Source organism: Felis catus, chromosome C1, assembly GCF_018350175.1.
Source record: "Felis catus isolate Fca126 chromosome C1, F.catus_Fca126_mat1.0, whole genome shotgun sequence".
NCBI lineage: Eukaryota > Metazoa > Chordata > Mammalia > Carnivora > Felidae > Felis > Felis catus.
The window spans coordinates 124,334,411-124,351,918 of record NC_058375.1 but is presented as its reverse complement, the minus strand read 5'-3'; the positions used below and the strand labels follow the sequence as shown (position 1 = coordinate 124,351,918).

Below are 17,508 nucleotides of genomic sequence, written 5' to 3'. Positions count from 1 at the left end.
ATATTTAGGCACTGTGCCTAGACACTTTGTGTGTGTGTGTGTGTGTGTGTGTGTGTGTGTGTCTACAGTCAATCCTCATTATGTCTGGATTTTGTATTTCTGAATTCACCTACTCCCTAAAATTTGGTTGCAGTCAATATGTGCAGTGCTTTGATGGTAAATTTCACAGAACAGTGAAAACTCTGAGTCACCTAACACACACATTCCCGGCTGAGGTCAAACAAGGCACCACTCTGCCTGCTTGTTTTTGATCTCCTACTGTAAATAAATGTCCTTTGGTGTTCTGTTTAGTACCACACTTTTCATATTTTATGCTTTTTATTAGTGATTTTGCTGTTCAAAATGGCCTCCAAACATAGGACTGAAAAGCTACTTAGTGTTCCTAAGTGTAAGAAGGCTGTGATGTGCCTTATGGAGAAAACAGGTGTTAGATAACTTTGTTCAGGTATGCATTGTAGAATTGTAGGCTGCGAGTTCAATGTAAATGAATTAACAATACATATTAAATAAGGTGTCTTTAAATAGAAACACTTATAAATCAAGACTATGTATTGATTAGTGCTGACAATGTTGCCTACAGGAACCTAACCCTGTATTTTCCCTAGAAGCAGTATTTGCTAATTCAGTGTTCATGGCAACTTTATGGAACAGAATTATCAGGAATAATGAGAATTGACTAAATATGTGTGTATGCTCTATTTTTTGGCATTAACCTCATTTAGGTATTTAGAAGACATAGAAACCAAGAGCTATTGAAATTTAAGGAGTTTGCCCAAGATTATTTGCCAAGCAGGTAAATGGTAGATCTGGAATCCGGTTGTCATATAACCAAGTCTTTTGGTTTCTCATTCTCCACACCAGTAGCTCTTGTTTGTTTTAATTAGGTGTAGAATCCTAATTATTATAAGACATAAAGGGAGGAAGGGGGAGAAAAAACATGTGGAATTGGAGGAGGAACGAGCAAACCATGATTCACACAGAGAAATAGATGTAGATGGCATTTTTTAAAACATGGCTTGCTTTACAACCCCAGTTTAGTGTTGAGACTGTAATTACAGTCTCAAATCTTAAAAGAGAAATAAAAGGACCTCTTCATTTCAATTGGTAACTGTATATACTTTATGTTCCTTATCATGGAAATGAAAGTCTGACAAGTGACCAGACCTTAAAGAATCAAAGCTATAAAAATGCTGTCATAACCTGGATTTTTGCCCTGCCCTGAGGATGTCCACCTTAAACTTGCCTGACATTTATCTGGGCTGAAATATATGTGCTATAGAAGTGAACATATCTGCCTGTCGTATGTGGTTAAACATGCCGAGGCCTGATTTCATAAAGAGCTCTCACCTTCCTAACCAATTGTGCATTTCTACAGAGAGATGACAGAAGAAATTATATCTTGAAATCTGTATAAAAGAGTAGCATGAGTCAAGTTACCATGTGGTCTCCAGGTATATGTATATACCTATATACAAATACATGTATATCTATATATATGTACTTATACATTAAGACATATTTTACATACTTTATAATTTATTTTCAAAAATAAGTTAAATCAAACATTTTTGGAGCCTCCAAAGCACTTTTGTGAACAGTTTGGGAACAGTTTGAAACCTGAATTTTCCCCCTGTAAGTAGATTGTACAGGGACCTAGAGGTTAAGAATTCTAGCTTTTGTGCTTCTTATTTGTAAATGATTTTATTTAGTGCTAAATGTAAAGAAGTCTCTCACCTCTGATGTTGCAATTTAGCCCACATGGTTGACAACCAGTTGCATTAAGACAGGACTTCTGCAGTGTGCTGTTAGAATTAAATAGTGTGATGGAATGATGTCACCTGGTTCCGGAGCACATGGGTATTAATATATGTATAGAATGGATGAGATTTTTCTTTTCATATGATATTCTCTTGACATTTCTTTTTCCCTTGAAAACAAGAGGCAATCATAAGGCTCAAATTAACACTTCTCAACTTCCCAAAGCTGCCAGCGATAAGGTTGAGTGAGGAGCTTCCAACAGGGAGGAAAGACAAGATAACAACATTTTATGTCTGCCTCAAGGCTATACGACAAATCCTGAAGTGTTAGAAAAGGAACTAAAGGGTCCTTAAGAGCTGTGTCATCAAGCCAAAGGAACTAATTGGTTTCAGCTTAGAAATCTGAAATCACTATCATTTCAATATTTCATAATATTTTATTTTCCCTTAGAATAATTAAATAGTTGCATGTCCAGTGACTTTAATGATCTTATGTTTTGGAGCTAAGCTCTTCACAAATCAAGGTATAAGGGTTGATTTATTCTTTTTTCCCAGTTTAGAGTACAGCTGAATTCCATGGTGCAGCTAAAAACGGATTAACCGCATGATCCCATCCTAAGGTTTTTGTTGGCTGGGTCAACTCCAACAGGGCAGAGGACTTGTGCATTCAGAGGTATTGACCCAATGGCTTTATCCTGCCAGGATTCATTAATTTCTCTGTTGTGTTTTACTAATATAAGCACCACTGAGAATTTGTTTAACAAAATCTTCTCTACCTCAGCCCCAAAAGAATGCAAAAGCAATAGAGAGGTTCCAAACTTTTATGCCTTAGACTCTTGTTTATTTTTCAGGGGAGATTACCGTAAGCAATAATTCTTTCTCACTTCAGGAAAAACTGTCAGAGGAAGAGAGAAAACACAAGGAAGCTTTGGAAGGTCTTCACATGGTGGTGGATGAGGATTCGAGGAGCGAAAGCAGCAGTGTCGACGATGGGAAAGAAAACACCAAACTGCTGTTGGAAAGACTGAAAGCTCTAGAGGTAAGAAATGAAGCAATTTTTTCATGTTTGAGGAAAAATGACGGTGCTCTGCTTCTTTTATTAACATTGGTTTTGAGTGAGAATAAGTCTTCCTTTCTCGGTTCTCCTAGACAAATAGGATCCTAAGATCTCCCATTGTGAATCATTTCCAATTGATGAGTAAACAGTTAAAATTTGTAGCACTGAGATTCTTGCCCTAGTGACTCTGATTGGAATGCCTTAAAAAGTGTACATAGGACAATAATTCATTTTAAATTCAGTTCAACCCTCAAGCTGGATCAGTACTCCTAAAATGGCATGCACTCAAGGGAAGGTGCTGTGTGGTATTTCACTTTGTTTTCCCAATGCCTAATATAATGAATACTTGAGTGAGTGAATAAATAAAATATCCATTACTATATAAAGATGATTGCAAGAAAAAAAATTTTAAGTAGTTGAAGCATGTCTTAAACAAAAACAATAACAACCTATGTGGAAATTTAGCATAGAAAACAGATACATGTAGAGGTGAGGCTGAGCTAAGGGTACTTTAAGGAGGATTTGGAGCCTCCAGAGTGCTTTGGAACCACTGGTCTTTTATTTAGTGGCCTTTGACATCCCTGCAAGTGCTAAATCCTGAACATTTATAGAAGTCTTCAAAGAACATTCCAGTTATTCTTTTTTTATTTTTTTTAACGTTTATTCATTTTTGAGAGACAGAGACAGAGCATGAATGGGAAAGGAGCAGAGAGAGAGGGAGACACAGAATCTGAAATAGGTTCCAGGCTCTGAGCTGTCAGCACAGAGCCCAACACAGGTCTTGAACCCACGAACCATGAGACCATGACCTGAGACAAACTTGAATGCTTAACTAACTGAGCCACGCATGGACCCCACATTCCAGTAGTTCTTGATTGATATCTCACATGCTGAAAGACTCAGTGAACATGCCTTTTTCTATGAGTTGATTTAGCATAGAATAGGAACAGAATTACTTTTAAACCAGCCTATGGTGAGCCCATCTCATCTTAACTAGGTGCAAGGATCCTTCAGCTAACATCTACAAAATATAGTTCAACAGTAGGGTCTACAGAAGCCTGAACATTAATGTGAAGAAATAAGACCCCAGAGAGGTCTTATTTCCTATGCTTGGTTACTGCAATTCTGCCTCCAATCTACCATGTTGTCTATAGTGAGCATGCCCTTTCCACACTAATTTCCTCAGCAAAGGTAAAGCAAAAGAGTTAAGATTATGGACTTTGGAGCCAGATTCCCATGTGGTTTTTTGTTTTGTTTTGTTTTTTGTTTTTGAATCCCAACTCTACTACTTTCTAGTTTTGAAATCTTTGGTAAGTTCACTAGGCTCTCTGTGCCTCTGTTTACTCAACTGCAAAAATGGGGATCATAACAGTAACCTACCTTATAGGGCATTGATGTAGAGTTAATGTCTGCACAGCGGTGCCTGGCATGTGGTCCCCTCCATCCACCTACTGCAAGGCTCCTGACTTCTGCTAAATCACTTTTGTCCTTATTTACCTGGTTATAATGATTAACACAAGAACTATGAATGAAAAAATTGAGCTACTCCACAAATGAGTGACTAAGGATTGACAAGTTAAGCAATTGATACCAAACATGGGGCAGAAGAGAAGTCAGTTTAGGCAGCTTCTGGTAGCTCCCCTGGGGCAAACAGCCAGGAATCAACCTTATTTTCCCAAAGCTTCTCATACTTGTGTCATTTCTCAGACAGTCACTGAGGAAGGTGGGAAAACCTTCTCAAGGGAGACTGAGGTTGCTCTCTGAGACTTTTGAGAAAATCATAGCTTCGTTTAGAGTTTGAATTACCTGGATGTAATAGTAGAAATGAGTTGATACTACAGTTTCTTATTTCCCCAGAACCATGTGCTTAAATTGTTAGTTTTATTCCTAACTATAGTGACAGTTGCTCTTAGTTCATCTAATTGTCACTGAGACAACTTTGTGAAGGACATTTTATTTAATCAAGCTAAGAGGTATTTTAAAAATATCTTTGGCAGCAAGTGTTTCTTAAACCCTCGCTGAGTAAGAGAGAAACAGTATTTTTTTTTTTCTTTCACGGAGATCTTTATACTTCAGGCAACAAGTCTTGCGTCCATTAGTTGGATGCAATTGATTATATCTCTAAGTGTGATTAATCCGCACAATTTTAATCCACAAAAATATTTTATTTTCTAAATTAGTTTCTTCTGGTCACAGTGTCACTGCTCGTTTCCTAAAATTTTTTGCTCAATATTAACTGAACTCTATCCTTGCCCACAATGCTCACCACCATCTATTTGAGTGGAAAATAAAAAGATATTCATTATATATATTTATATTTTTAATTAATATATATGTGTGTGCATATAAAATACACATACAAACCATATATATGTGTCATACAATTTACATATGAATTTAATATTTTACTTAATTTAATGTTTAAACATCTATTACATGTGCTTTCTGTATAGGATCTTTTGCTTAAGTTAGCAGTTATTGTAGGAAAATTGAATGCACTCAGAGCTGGGCATAGTCCCCCCACCCAGATGTGTACACTTTAACAAAATGTTCCTCTGGAAGATGGCAGGGGAATTAACCATAATGCTTCAAACTTACTTTGGCAAAATTTGATGTTATATAACAAGATTTTAGGAAAACAAAAAATATTTTCCATCAGTGTATTTTTGAAACACTCACCTTTGTGTACCCTAATCTCTTGGCTCCTGGTGTTAGAGGAAGTAGAGAGGGATGTTCCATAGGCTGATGGAAATCAGCCTTTCTTAATTCCTACTCCCCACACAGTTCCCAGGAAAGTGTGCAAAAGGAGAAGATTCATAGACTTAAATTCCAATATTATGTTCATGATTAATATTACAATAATATTCAAAAGCTACCTAAAACATATCTGAGGAGCCCCTGAATTTGAGAATTGAGTTCATATTGTCCAAGCACATTATTCTCTGACCTGAGGAGAGTCAAGTGTTCCCAGCCCCACCCCAGGATTGTTCCCTGTTGTGGTCCTTTCTGGGGCTTAGTTCCTACATGATTCAGCTTCAGTCCCTCTTTCTTTTCCTTTCAGAATCAACCTCATGTGAAACAGAATCCTGTTACTTAATTTTTCCAAAACCCAACCCCACAAAGCATATGGAGACACATATTCACTAAAGGGTACTCCATGGCAGAATATTTCAAAGCTAAGGGCTTTGAACTTGGTCTTTAGTTAGCTGTTTCCTCCAAGTCCTCCAGCTACAGGGCATTTCTCCCTTGCCCCTTTCTTAGTCTCCTGGCACAGGAGGTGGCTAGGTCTTTCCCACCTGCTCCTTCTCCCATGGCCAAGGCCCCCATCACTAATTATGCAGAGCTCTATACTCTGTCCTTGTACTCCAATTCTGGTCTCATTCAATCCCATTCCCAGAATTCATCAAGGTATTTTGCTAAATAAGATATTTACCTTCCAAAAACAGCTCCAGGGCCAGAAATCAAAATAATGATTAATATCCCCTCCTCCCCCTCCCCTTATCAATTGTTTTCTCTCTGCTCAGTATCTTGGTTTCAGTAATTTTCAAGTGTTCATGAAGAAGGGTAGACCATTACCCTCACCACCCAGCAACTACTTTCCCCTCCCTAGATTGTAATATTTGTTTAGGGTCCTGATATCTGGTGGAGGAGCCATTTGGTGTATTTTATGTCTGTGTCATAAGGGCCACATGGGTCATTCAGATGCCACTTGCACATTTTCTGTAACTTTATAGTGCCAGTTGTAGTGTTTTCTAAAAATGTTTCATTTCCAAGACTTGTGTTTAAGAGACTGCTTACTCAACTTAGGATCAAACTCATCATTTCAGTAGCACTTCCCTGTCACAGGCCACATCTGTGAAAGGACCACCCCTCTCTCCAACCCTATCCCTGACCACTGATTCAAGGGATTTTCCCAGACTTCACCTCCACAATCCATTGACTTGATCTTGTGTCTTCCCTGGGTTTTGGCCTCAGGATTGCTTATGGATTTGCTTATGGGCATGTTCCTTGAAATACATGATTTGCTTGCCTCAGGTCCCTCTCCCCACATTCCCACTTGCCCTTTCTCATCACTCATTGACCAGCTGCACACCTGACTAGAAAAAGGCTGGATATGCCCTTTTCTCACTCTCAACTCCCATAGCATCACTGATTCCCAGACTCTAGCCAGAGGGAGAGCAGGCCTGAGACAACCTGGGAGTTCTGAGCCTCCAGGTAAATGCTGATGTTTTAGCTATAGCCTCAAGGTCAGAGGAACTTGGCTTCTTATATAAAAGATTTACTTTGTGCAGAAAAATATGGCAATTAAATCTGTTAAAGTAGATAACAGCTTTTTCTACTCAGTTTTACCTTTCCATGAAAGTATGACAATTAAAGTGCTAAGCATAAGCATTTTTGCTAATCAGTAATTCCTATTTAAAATGAGGTAGTTTAAAATAGTAATTCTCAAAGCTGTCTGCACATCACAATTATATGTTGAGTTCATAGTCAATAGATACTTATTGAATACCTTCTATAGTCCAAACACTAGGAGTAGATCAATTTTCATGGTCCAAAACCCCAGTGAACAGAGACAGAAATTATACACTTAAATAATAAATAAGCAAGCAAACAGATAAATAGACAAATGGATGACTCTGAAAAAGAAAAGTCAGGTGAGATAGTCTATGGAGAGTGGAGAATAGAAACAGAGGAGTTATTTACCTACAATGGCAGCTGATACCAGGCCATAAGTAACACAAAGGAGACAACTGAATAAAGACATGGACAGTGGACAAAGGACAAAGAGAAACTGCAGGTGAGGAAGCCTAGATATGGTAGAAAAGTTGGCAAGTTAGAGAAACAAAAGAAAGATCTTTGCCCTAGGACACAGGTATAAGGTTAAAAAATGGGAAGAAGATGAATTCGGAGGAGTAGACAATGGCCAAACCCTTTAAAATCTTATAGGCCACAGTCACAGAAAAGACTTTGAATATAATTATGAATTTAAAGTGAAGTCATCAGCAATCGTTAACTAGGGAAATAACATGGTCTGACTTGTGCGTTACAGAGACAACTCTTGCTGCTTGTGGGCTAATAGCAGGACAGGAAGTCCAAGTGGGAGGTAGTTTTAGAGTCTAGATGGGAGGTGTTAATAGACCGGTCTAGAACGGGTACCTAGGACTAATAGGAAATAATAATATATAATAATATCATTAGACCAGTGGACTAGAGGGGAATAATGATAGTGACAGTGGTGGCAAGCTCTGACTTAGAGCTTAATATGTCCAAGCACTGTTCCAGTTTATCTACCTGTCTGTGAATATAGACATACACATGTATGCACACACGTGCACATACACACACACACACTATTTTAATCTTTATAATAACAGTGTGGGGATGGGTAGATAAGATTATCATCTCCATTTTACAAATGAGGAAACTGAGCCCCTAAAAGCTAGGTAAGTTGCCCAAGGCTATGCAGTCAATAAGTGTGAGAGTCAGAATTTGAACTCCAGTATGGTTCCACTATGTTATGGTGATAAGAAATGGTCAAGTAAGTATGTATTTTAGAAGCAAAGCCTACTGGCATTACTGAAGGACTGGCTGTGGAATGTAAGAGAATGTGAGAAATCAAGAGTGACCTTTAGGTTTGGGCCTTAGCAACTGAATATGGGGTTGTAGTAGATCTCTGAAAAGAGCCAGGCTTGGAAGAAAGATGACTTGGGGAAAGGAATATACTATCATCAGTTTGTTTTGTCCATGTTAAGCTGAGATTCCTACTAAACATTCAAGTGATGTTGTTTGGTAAGCAGTTGGATACTCAAGGCCAAGGTCAGGGCTGGAGGCATATAGATTTGAGAGTCATCAGCATATAGATGGCATTCTACATTATGGGACTTAATAAGGCCACATCAGAAGTAAGTGTAAATGTGGACCTTAAGAGGGCAGAGGACAGACCCCGGGGGTGCCCCTCCATTAGAGGTCTGGCAGAGGATGAAGAGCTAGCCAACAAGACCAGGAAAGAGTCATTAGTGAGGTAGGAGGAAAATCAGAAAGGTGAGGTGTCATAGAAGTCTAAAGAAGAAAGTGTTTCAAGGGCAGCCTTGTCAGTACCATTAACAGAATAAGAAAGATAAAGCACGGAATCCATCACTGACTCTGGCAAGGGATGGGGAGAGCTAAAAGGTGGATGACAACAGTTTCTGATGTGAATGGGTAGGATGGCAAGGAGGTGGAGAAAACACATACAGGAGGCTCTTTTGAGAAGTTTTCCTGTGAAGTGGGGCCGACATGGGCACAGTCCTGCCTGAAGAGAGACACAGTACAAGCCCTTAAAAACGACAGCAGAGAAAAGCAGGGTACTGTTCAGGTCATGCTAGTGTGCCAATGGGAGTGATGCGGTGGAAAAGACAAAATCCCTGATGCAGGAGAGAGAAATAGAAATGTAGGAGTGAAATCCACAGGGGGTGAAACCCGGGCAGAAACCGAGCTTCTAATACTTCAGGTGCCTAGATGACAACCCAGGAAACTCCAACGCGTGAGGTCTGAAATGGAGAATCAACACCTGTGTTGTCGTCAAGCCCTGTGGGAGATTGAGAGGCACAGCCAGGATTGAAAACCACAGATGGTAGAGTCTTAGGGTGATATTAAAAGCTCCTCAAACACCTTAGGTTCAGTTCAGTACCAAACACAGTCTTGAGTAGACCTTTCCATGAATGTTCAAACTCAGATGCAGAAGTCCCACCCTCACATGCTCAGTGCCAGAGTGTGTTGGAGCCTGAGGAAAGCTTGTAACCACAAGTGCTCTGAAGCATCTTCTGCCCTGCCTGGATGGCTCCCCTGACATGGCATCGGGGGTGATACACCGGGCTTAGCTTTGGCTCTCTGCTGATGAGAGGAGGTGTCATTTCTTAACATTCCCAGTTAGCTTTAAGTTCTTACCTTGTCCTTCCTCTCACTTTTACCCTCTCCTATCCTAAGATAACATAAAAGGAAATTTTAAAGGAATAAAGCAGTATGCTGGTGGTAGTCTGAATAGAAATCCTTAACTGTTTCCTTCTCATCTTTAAATTCTATGACAGTCTGCTGACAGGTAACTCCAGACATCCCTGTCTGAAAGCATCTGCTGTATATCTTTCTCCTGATTAATTTGTATCCAACTGTGGGTCACCTAGCAACAATCACAAAGCTAGGATTAGAGACAAAAACTTCTCTTCAGCAAAGGGGCTTGAAGTTAAAAAAAATCCTATGTCAGTATATAACTTTTTACTAGCAATTTTCTGATTATAAAAGTAGCAGTCCTATCATAGAAAGGAAAATACAAGGCAATAGAGATTGTAATCATACCACTCAGAAATATGTTATATGACATGTCTATTTCCATTTTTTCTGTTGTACTTAATCAAATTAGAAAATTATAAAATATCACATTATACAGTTTAGTAGCTTGCTCCTTCGTGTAATAAATACATCAATATTATTTTTCTATCTTAATTCTTAAAATAGGATTTAATGGCTCTGCAAAAATTTGTCAAATGGATACAGAGTACCATTTATTTAATCTCTGGTTTAGATACTTAGGTTGTTGACACTTTTTCATTATTATAATGTTGTGATGAAAATCCTGGTACCTAAGACTTTTATGCATATATTTTAATATAATATTAGAATATGACCATTCTTTTAAGAAAGTTAGGGGCTCCTGGGTGCCTCAGTCAGTTAAGCGTCTGACTTTGGCTCAGGTCATGAGCTCACAGTGCATGAGTTCGAGCCCCACGTCAGGCTCTATGCTGATGACTCAGAGCCTGGAGCCTGCTTTGGATTCTGTGTCTCCCTCTCTCTCTGCCCCTCCCCTGCTTGCCCTCTGTCTCTCTCTCTCTCTCTCTCTCTCTCTCTCTCTCTCTCATTCTCAAAAATGAATAAACATTAAAAAAATTTAAAGTTATGCAAGTAGGCAGATCTCTTCATATCTAATTAAGAATAAATGGCTCTCTGAAATTAATAATTCCAGATGTGACTCTGGTGGGGACAGCACAGTTAGGGAAAAACCCCCAAGCCACCCTTTAGGGAGCCACCCTGGTTATTCAGTACAGGATAAAATGGTAGGATGGTTCAGGGGCTGCTCAAGCAATTCCAGAGATCTGAATTCTTAGGAAAACTTCACCATGCAGGCCATCCTGCTCTTCTTTCAAAGTATTGTTTGTGATTGTTCTTTCAATCACAAATCATAGAGGCTTTACTCTGGCTGAGTTAGGCAATAGCATGTTGCCAGAACTAGAGACTGAGATATAACGATGGCTGGAGGCACAGGTGAATGCCGAGGTTCAGGCCGGTCAGGGAGCAGCTGCCCTCTCTCAGCTTTGCCTTCCTCTAAGTAGGTTCCATTCTTCTTTGTAAGTTTTTGTTGTTGTTTTTGTTGTTTGTTTTGAGAGAGAGAGAGCGAGCGAGAGAGAGAAAGAGAGAGAGAGAGAGAGAGAGTGCATGCACACAGGGGAGGGACAAAGAGAGAGAGAATCCCACACAGGCTCTATGCTCTCATGACCATGAGGTCATGACCTGAGCCAAAATCAAGAGTCTGACCCTTGATTGACTGAGCCACCCAGGCACCTCTGTGTGGGTTTCATTGTTACGCAGGCTCTCTTTATGTGTTGGCAAAGACGCAACCAGAAGTTTCCAGGTTAGTGTCCCACTGAATCAGCAACACCAGTGAAAGGATTGCTTCTCTTTCTAGTAGTTCTGTGAGAACTCCCAGACTCCAGAGAGGGGCGACATTGGCATGTGTTCATATCCTGGCCATTGGAGGGTGGAGCATCTTGACTGACAGGCCCATTAATTCCATGATCTGGCAAAGTTCTAGTGTTTTGGTTACTTAAATGTCAGAAATGCTTTCATATCACTCAGGAAGGTAGGTTGGTGCTTAGATATAGTCTTTTTTCCTTCTGTGCTTATCTTCTTTCTTCTAACGCCCTTCCACATCCTCCTTCACCTCCTCCTTTTCTCCTTCTTCTCTCTTCTTCCTTCTTCTCCATCCTTGCCACTCTCTCCCTCTTTCTATCTTTTCCCACTCCTTCCTCTCTCCCTTCTTTGGCATCTCTAGACCTTCACTGCTATGGGATGTTGGACTTACAAAGATCCATGGAACATGTTCTCTGTCCTTGAGACATTCATGCTGTTGGAAGGAAGACAAAAATGTGCTAATTTAAATAATGAAAATAATAATGTGTGTTAAAATTTCCAAAAAAATTAAAAATTATGTACGAGAATCAATGAAACACCAAGATAGAAGTACCTGACTGGATTCTTTTCGAGAATGCATAGAGATAAGAAGGTGCCGCTTGAGCCAAGTTTTTAAGGCTGTATGCAAATTTTACAGGCAAACAGTAAGAGGAGAAGCAGAGGGAGTTGCCTTGATAAAAGCAGCAAAGCCTGAACAAGTCTCAAGGAGCCACCAGCAAGTGGGCCTGCCTGAGTCTAGGGTACTTCTGGCCATAAATTAGAATGAAAACCTTTTCCTGTCCTCTGTGTGCAAGTGCATGGAAATACCCATCTACCCAACACATATATATTAAGAGATAACAGTATTTCTTCTTTTTTTTAAAAGCTTATTTTTTAAATTTATTTTTGACAGAGAGGTAGACAGTAAGCAGGGGAGGGGCAGAGAGACAGAGGGAGAGAGAGAATCCAAGCAGTCTCCTTGCCATCAGCACAGAGCCAGGTGTGGGACTCGAACATACAAACCATGAGATCATGACCTGAGTCTAAATCAAGAGTGGGATGCTTAACTGACTGAGCCACCCAGGTGCCAGCCCCCCCTTTTTACAATTTATGGAGTTGTCTAATCACACCTCCGATCTGCCTAGAGACATCTGTAACAGCCCCTCCAGCCCCCACAGTACCCTGGAGCTGTAGTTCCCCAGGAGCCTCAGTCCCGCTTACCGCATAACATAACATGGCCAAACAAACACACGAGTGGCATTGTGAACAGTTCTGAGTCTTGGGGAGAATATTTATGGCCTTAAAACTTAGGCCCCCACTGACTTTGGAGTGTAGAAAAATACGTGCGTGCCATAAACAGAAGTTGTACCAATCACTGAAAGCCTTTGATCGCCTCTCCTTGTCTTTCTGCCTGTCTCTTTACTATTGATGCGAGGGAGCTCAACTTGTCTGCAATTTACTCTCCCCAGTAACAGGCAGCCGAGGATTCCTCTTACCTTGGGTTTTGTTAGCATCTACAGCACTGTTTTACAGCAGCCCTTCTGGCCTTCCAGCTCCTGGAAGCTTGTTCAATCAAGACATAACCTTTTATCGGTTATGACCAACTGCTGAGGGGAAAGAAAAAGTCCTCAGTGGGAGGTGGTGGGCTCAAGTGTTACGGCACCTGTGGCTACAATGCCCCTGTGGGGCCAGATCTGGGGGGAAGCTTGATGGAAATACCTCGGATGTTAGAAAACAGCCAATATGTCAGGAATTAATCTGCATAAATGTGTTACTTTGCCCTACTCAGATTTGCGTGGGAGCTTGTAAGAAAACCCCAGATCTTAGAGAAGGCTAATGCATCAAGGACTAATCTCCATAAATATTTAAGAGCCATCAAAGAAGAAAAATGAACCATAGAGCCAACATTAATTGTGCCCACAGATAATTAGAACAAAGTGTTGTTAATTGTGTGTTGGTTTAATGTTATGTAGCCGTGGCCTTGTTTTTTTCCTGGAGAGTATAAATTTTGATGTCAGTAACTGAAAGCTGGCCGGCTTGATTAATCAAAAGGCCTCAATTTGCTCAGTTACAGCCAATTAGCATTTTAATCCTTATCTACAAAGTATGATTAAGCTTAGTATGTCATGAGTATAATTGGAAAACAAAACCCCAAATCTTGGTTCTTTTTCCACAGTGGGTGTCTGAGCTGTCCTAGATGTGACGCTTCTAAGTAACATACCTGAGTGTCATGAATAAAAATTAGAAGCTGTGATTCAAAAAGCAGTATGATTGATGAGCAGTCCCAGTTACAGAACCAGGGCATTCTATAAACTCTGTTCATTTGCTAGGAGAAAATGTTACACAGCCTTGGGGGGAGAAATGGCTCCAGAATGGGGTCCAGAAATGTGTCCTTGTTATATGCATAGGTATTACCTTTAGCAGCTGAGTCAGGAAACATGGCCACTCTAACACTATGAAGTGTTGTAAGGAATCTACTTACTCTGATTTCTCATGGCAGCCTTTTGAGGGGGATCTAACTCATTAGCATTCAAATCAGCCCCAACCCTAGAGCCTTTCTGCTTTGGGAGTGAGAAATATACAGTTTTACTTTATTACCAAAGCACTGTGACCAACTGCTAGAATGAATCAGGGATTTTGAGATTTGAACATGGCGGGGGAGGGGAGAGATTAATAAATGCAAAGGACCATGGGTGGAAGGATCTCCACAGTATTAGTTTAGATAATCACTTCTGTTTTAGAACCACATAAAATACGTCTTTGGTCTTATTTGTGAATGTAACTTAGGAAATGTAAACATCCTCAGCGTGCCCAGTAGCATCCCTGGCTTCCTAATTGGGGCTCATTAGTGATAGCACACCGAAAGTCGGTACAACCTCTCTTTCAGAGCTCCATGTTCATAAGTATTTTCAACTAATACAGTGAAGTGGGGCTCTCCTAGAAAGCAAGTTTCCACTGTGCTTTCAAGAAGGTGTGGTTTGTCATAAGTGCCTGTTGTTTGTTGGGTGAAGACACTGTCTCAACATAGCAAAGGAAAAAGAAGAAATCCTTTTACAGTTACAATCAGGGAACATAATCGGTTCAGGAAGTTTGGATCTTCTTTCTCAGGACAGAGAGGTTTCTGTCACTTGTGTCTCATTTGTAGCCGTAGCCACAGGAACTTTCTTAGAAGCATGACAAACACCTTTTCATGTGGCGTCATTATTGTTTTTCGCTTTTTCTGTGCCTAGGGTCAAAGTCAAATTGGTTTTGGTAATCTCATAAAATACCAAGCTGATCATGAATTCATTTAGAGGAGACTGCCTCCCGCACGGTGTTGTAACTCGAGGGAAGTAACTCTGTAGGTCATTCCAGCTTCAAATGAGCAGCAACTATGGGCAGACAGTGTGTTGAAGTGCCGATGTGTCTAAGTCCATGTGATAAAATGGGTTCCTGAGAAACCCAAATACCCCAAAATCCCCCAGCAGTCTAGTTTTATGAGAGAGAGACAAATAAGAAAAGAAACAGATTTTATGTTTCACCCCAAATTCAGTGTCTGGGTGTTTTCTGAGATGAATGTAAATTCTTGAAGGCAGACCCCACTTGTGGCCTCACCCAATTCTCAGTGGCCCAAAAGCGAGTCTGAAGGCCTCATCACAAAGGTGTTAAAAGCTTCATAGATCATCAGAACCAATCTAAATTATGCTCATTATTTAATAAGTATATACTGAATATAATAATTATAACAATTATATAACATTGCAACCTCTTGAGGCCAGCCAGATAGAAATATGGTAAATGTACTGGTAATATATTTGGGGGGAAAATATTAAAACATACTTATCTGATAATCTCATATGAATCTTAAACTGTATCAGCTTATAATTCCAAAAGAAGGAATTTTTCAAAAATACTTTTAGTAAGGTGCATGCTAGGAGTAAATGTATAGTGAACAGATTAAAGTTTGGTCTGTTTAAAAAATTAATGTCTTTATTATAAAAGGCAGTTTTCAAAGAGGTAGAGAAGAATTCTTTGTTCCTCCTCCTTCTCTTCTGTCACTCTTATATCCTCCTTTACTTACTCTCAGGCGCACACACACACACACACACACACACACACACATACACACACCATGTGTATGTGCATTGCACACAACTGCGTTGCCCCCTCACGCTGCATGGGTATCTGAGAATGGACATTCTTTTAGTGCATCTTGTGACTTAGGGACAATGGGCTATTTTGCTTCCAAACTTCTAGACTGTCTTTCACTACTGATCCTCCTATTTTACTCACTCACCAGCTTCTCTGCTTCTTCTCATCATTGGGTAGATGGACAGAGACAGAGGGGCTCTTGTCCTTCTTCCTCATCACATTTCTTTTTGCGGATTTCATTTTGCTGGATCCTCATTGCTTCTGAGTTGGGATGCCAAACATTCAGTGGGGCATAATCCTTTTCATTCCATTTGTGTTTGCCTCTCCCTCCACATAATGAGTTGTTTAGAATGAATCGGCTAGTCACCTTATATTAATCATATGATATTTTAGTTTCTAAACTTGATTTATTTGTGCAGAGGGATTGCTTTTCACTTGCCAAAGTGGAGGTGTGAGGAGGAGGGAGGGGAAGAGGCAAAATGTTTACCTGGGTCTATGGTCATTTCCAAAACCAGGGCTTCTGCGTTCCAGCTGGCCAAGATTTGCCTCTGTGCTGGTGTCTTTCATTTTGGACATTGCACAGAGAGAGCCTGGAGGATGGATTTCTTCGTACTCAGCCTCTCCTTTGAGGTTGTCCAAATAGCTTGTCACCATTTGTCACTCCACCTCCTAGACTCCCATTTGGTCCCCAGACCTTCACTCTGAATGGCCAATTTATGTTTTCTCCAACTGCTTGTCAGTGAGGCTGTCAGCTGCTGCTGTTTTCCCTGCCTCCCTGCCAAAGCCCCCTTGGCTGCTGGAGGCTGTGCTATGGGGAGTCCTTAAAGCCATTCTTCTGCTCTCTCAGCAGGCAGTAGTCCCTTTTAACTTCTCTCAGCAGCTATTTGGGCACCTGCTGCCAGCTGCTCTCCGCACATAACCGGCTGAGATGGATCATGTTACAACGAGCTGCAAACCTGCATATAGCCACAGTAGTCCCCCACACCAGTCATTCATAAAGAAGCCCACTTTTCTCTGGAGGCTCATTTGTATCATTGCTTCAGGAAAAGTACAGAGAAAAGATGCATATGAAATAGTAAATGCATGGGATCTGTGTTGATGATAAAAGAAATAGAGTAAGAAAGAAAGAAAGACAGAAAGACAGTCATCACTACAGTCTACCATTATCTAAGCCAGTCTGCAGACACTTGTCCCCGCTCCCCTCCCTTCCTTGTATCCCTTGGGAATTCCTTCAGGAGGCACCTATAAGGATGCCAAGGAACTGGAGAAAGACTTCAGAAGCCCCCATGCATCTTGGGTCTGGATGATTTCAGTTTTGGTAGCAAGTTTGTGTATCTCAGCACTGGAGCTAATTTTATAGCAGAAAGTATATATTAATCCTTTCTAAGGAATAAGAAGCAATTCTCACAAGGCAACCTGGGGCAGGTGACAACTGAAACCGGTGAAGCAATGCAGTATATTTGTCCCCTAAAGTGTGGTGTTGTGAATTCACATTTCCCTTATCTGGGATTTAAGTTCCAAAAGAAAACAAGGGTCCTGTCAGCCCTAACGTGTGGGCTCCTGGAGGGCAAGGACAGATAGTGACAATTTCACCCTGTATCCCTGTTGGACAGTGCCCACAGGCTTGAATTGTGGTGTCTGCCTGCATCTTCCAGACCATGGACTCTACACATGAATACAAAGGTTTAAAAGCTGAAGAGGGGCCCTGCTTTAGTGATTGTAAGCCAAGATAATAGTCATAATACTAGGTTGTCTTCCGTTCATGGGCTGCGGGGAATTGTGTGCTATCTGCTAAAAGAATCATTTTATTTTAAAATTACACATAATTACTAACACTGATAAACCAAGAAATGACAAAGCTCA

At 40.4% G+C, this 17,508-nt stretch overlaps 1 protein-coding gene across 9 annotated transcripts in view; it reads left to right on the top strand.

The window, feature by feature from the left end:
* NCKAP5 (NCK associated protein 5) overlaps positions 1-17,508 on the top strand; it is a 974,188-nt gene that overhangs the window by 683,175 nt on the left and 273,505 nt on the right. For 8 of the 9 annotated variants that reach the window (XM_045034779.1, XM_045034780.1, XM_045034778.1 and 5 more), the window contains one exon: positions 2,647-2,796. In XM_045034779.1, coding sequence (XP_044890714.1) covers positions 2,647-2,796 — 150 coding nt within the window. Of the gene's footprint in view, positions 1-1,583; positions 2,431-2,646; positions 2,797-17,508 lie in introns of those variants that run through there. The other variant, XM_045034785.1, reaches the window with a different exon arrangement.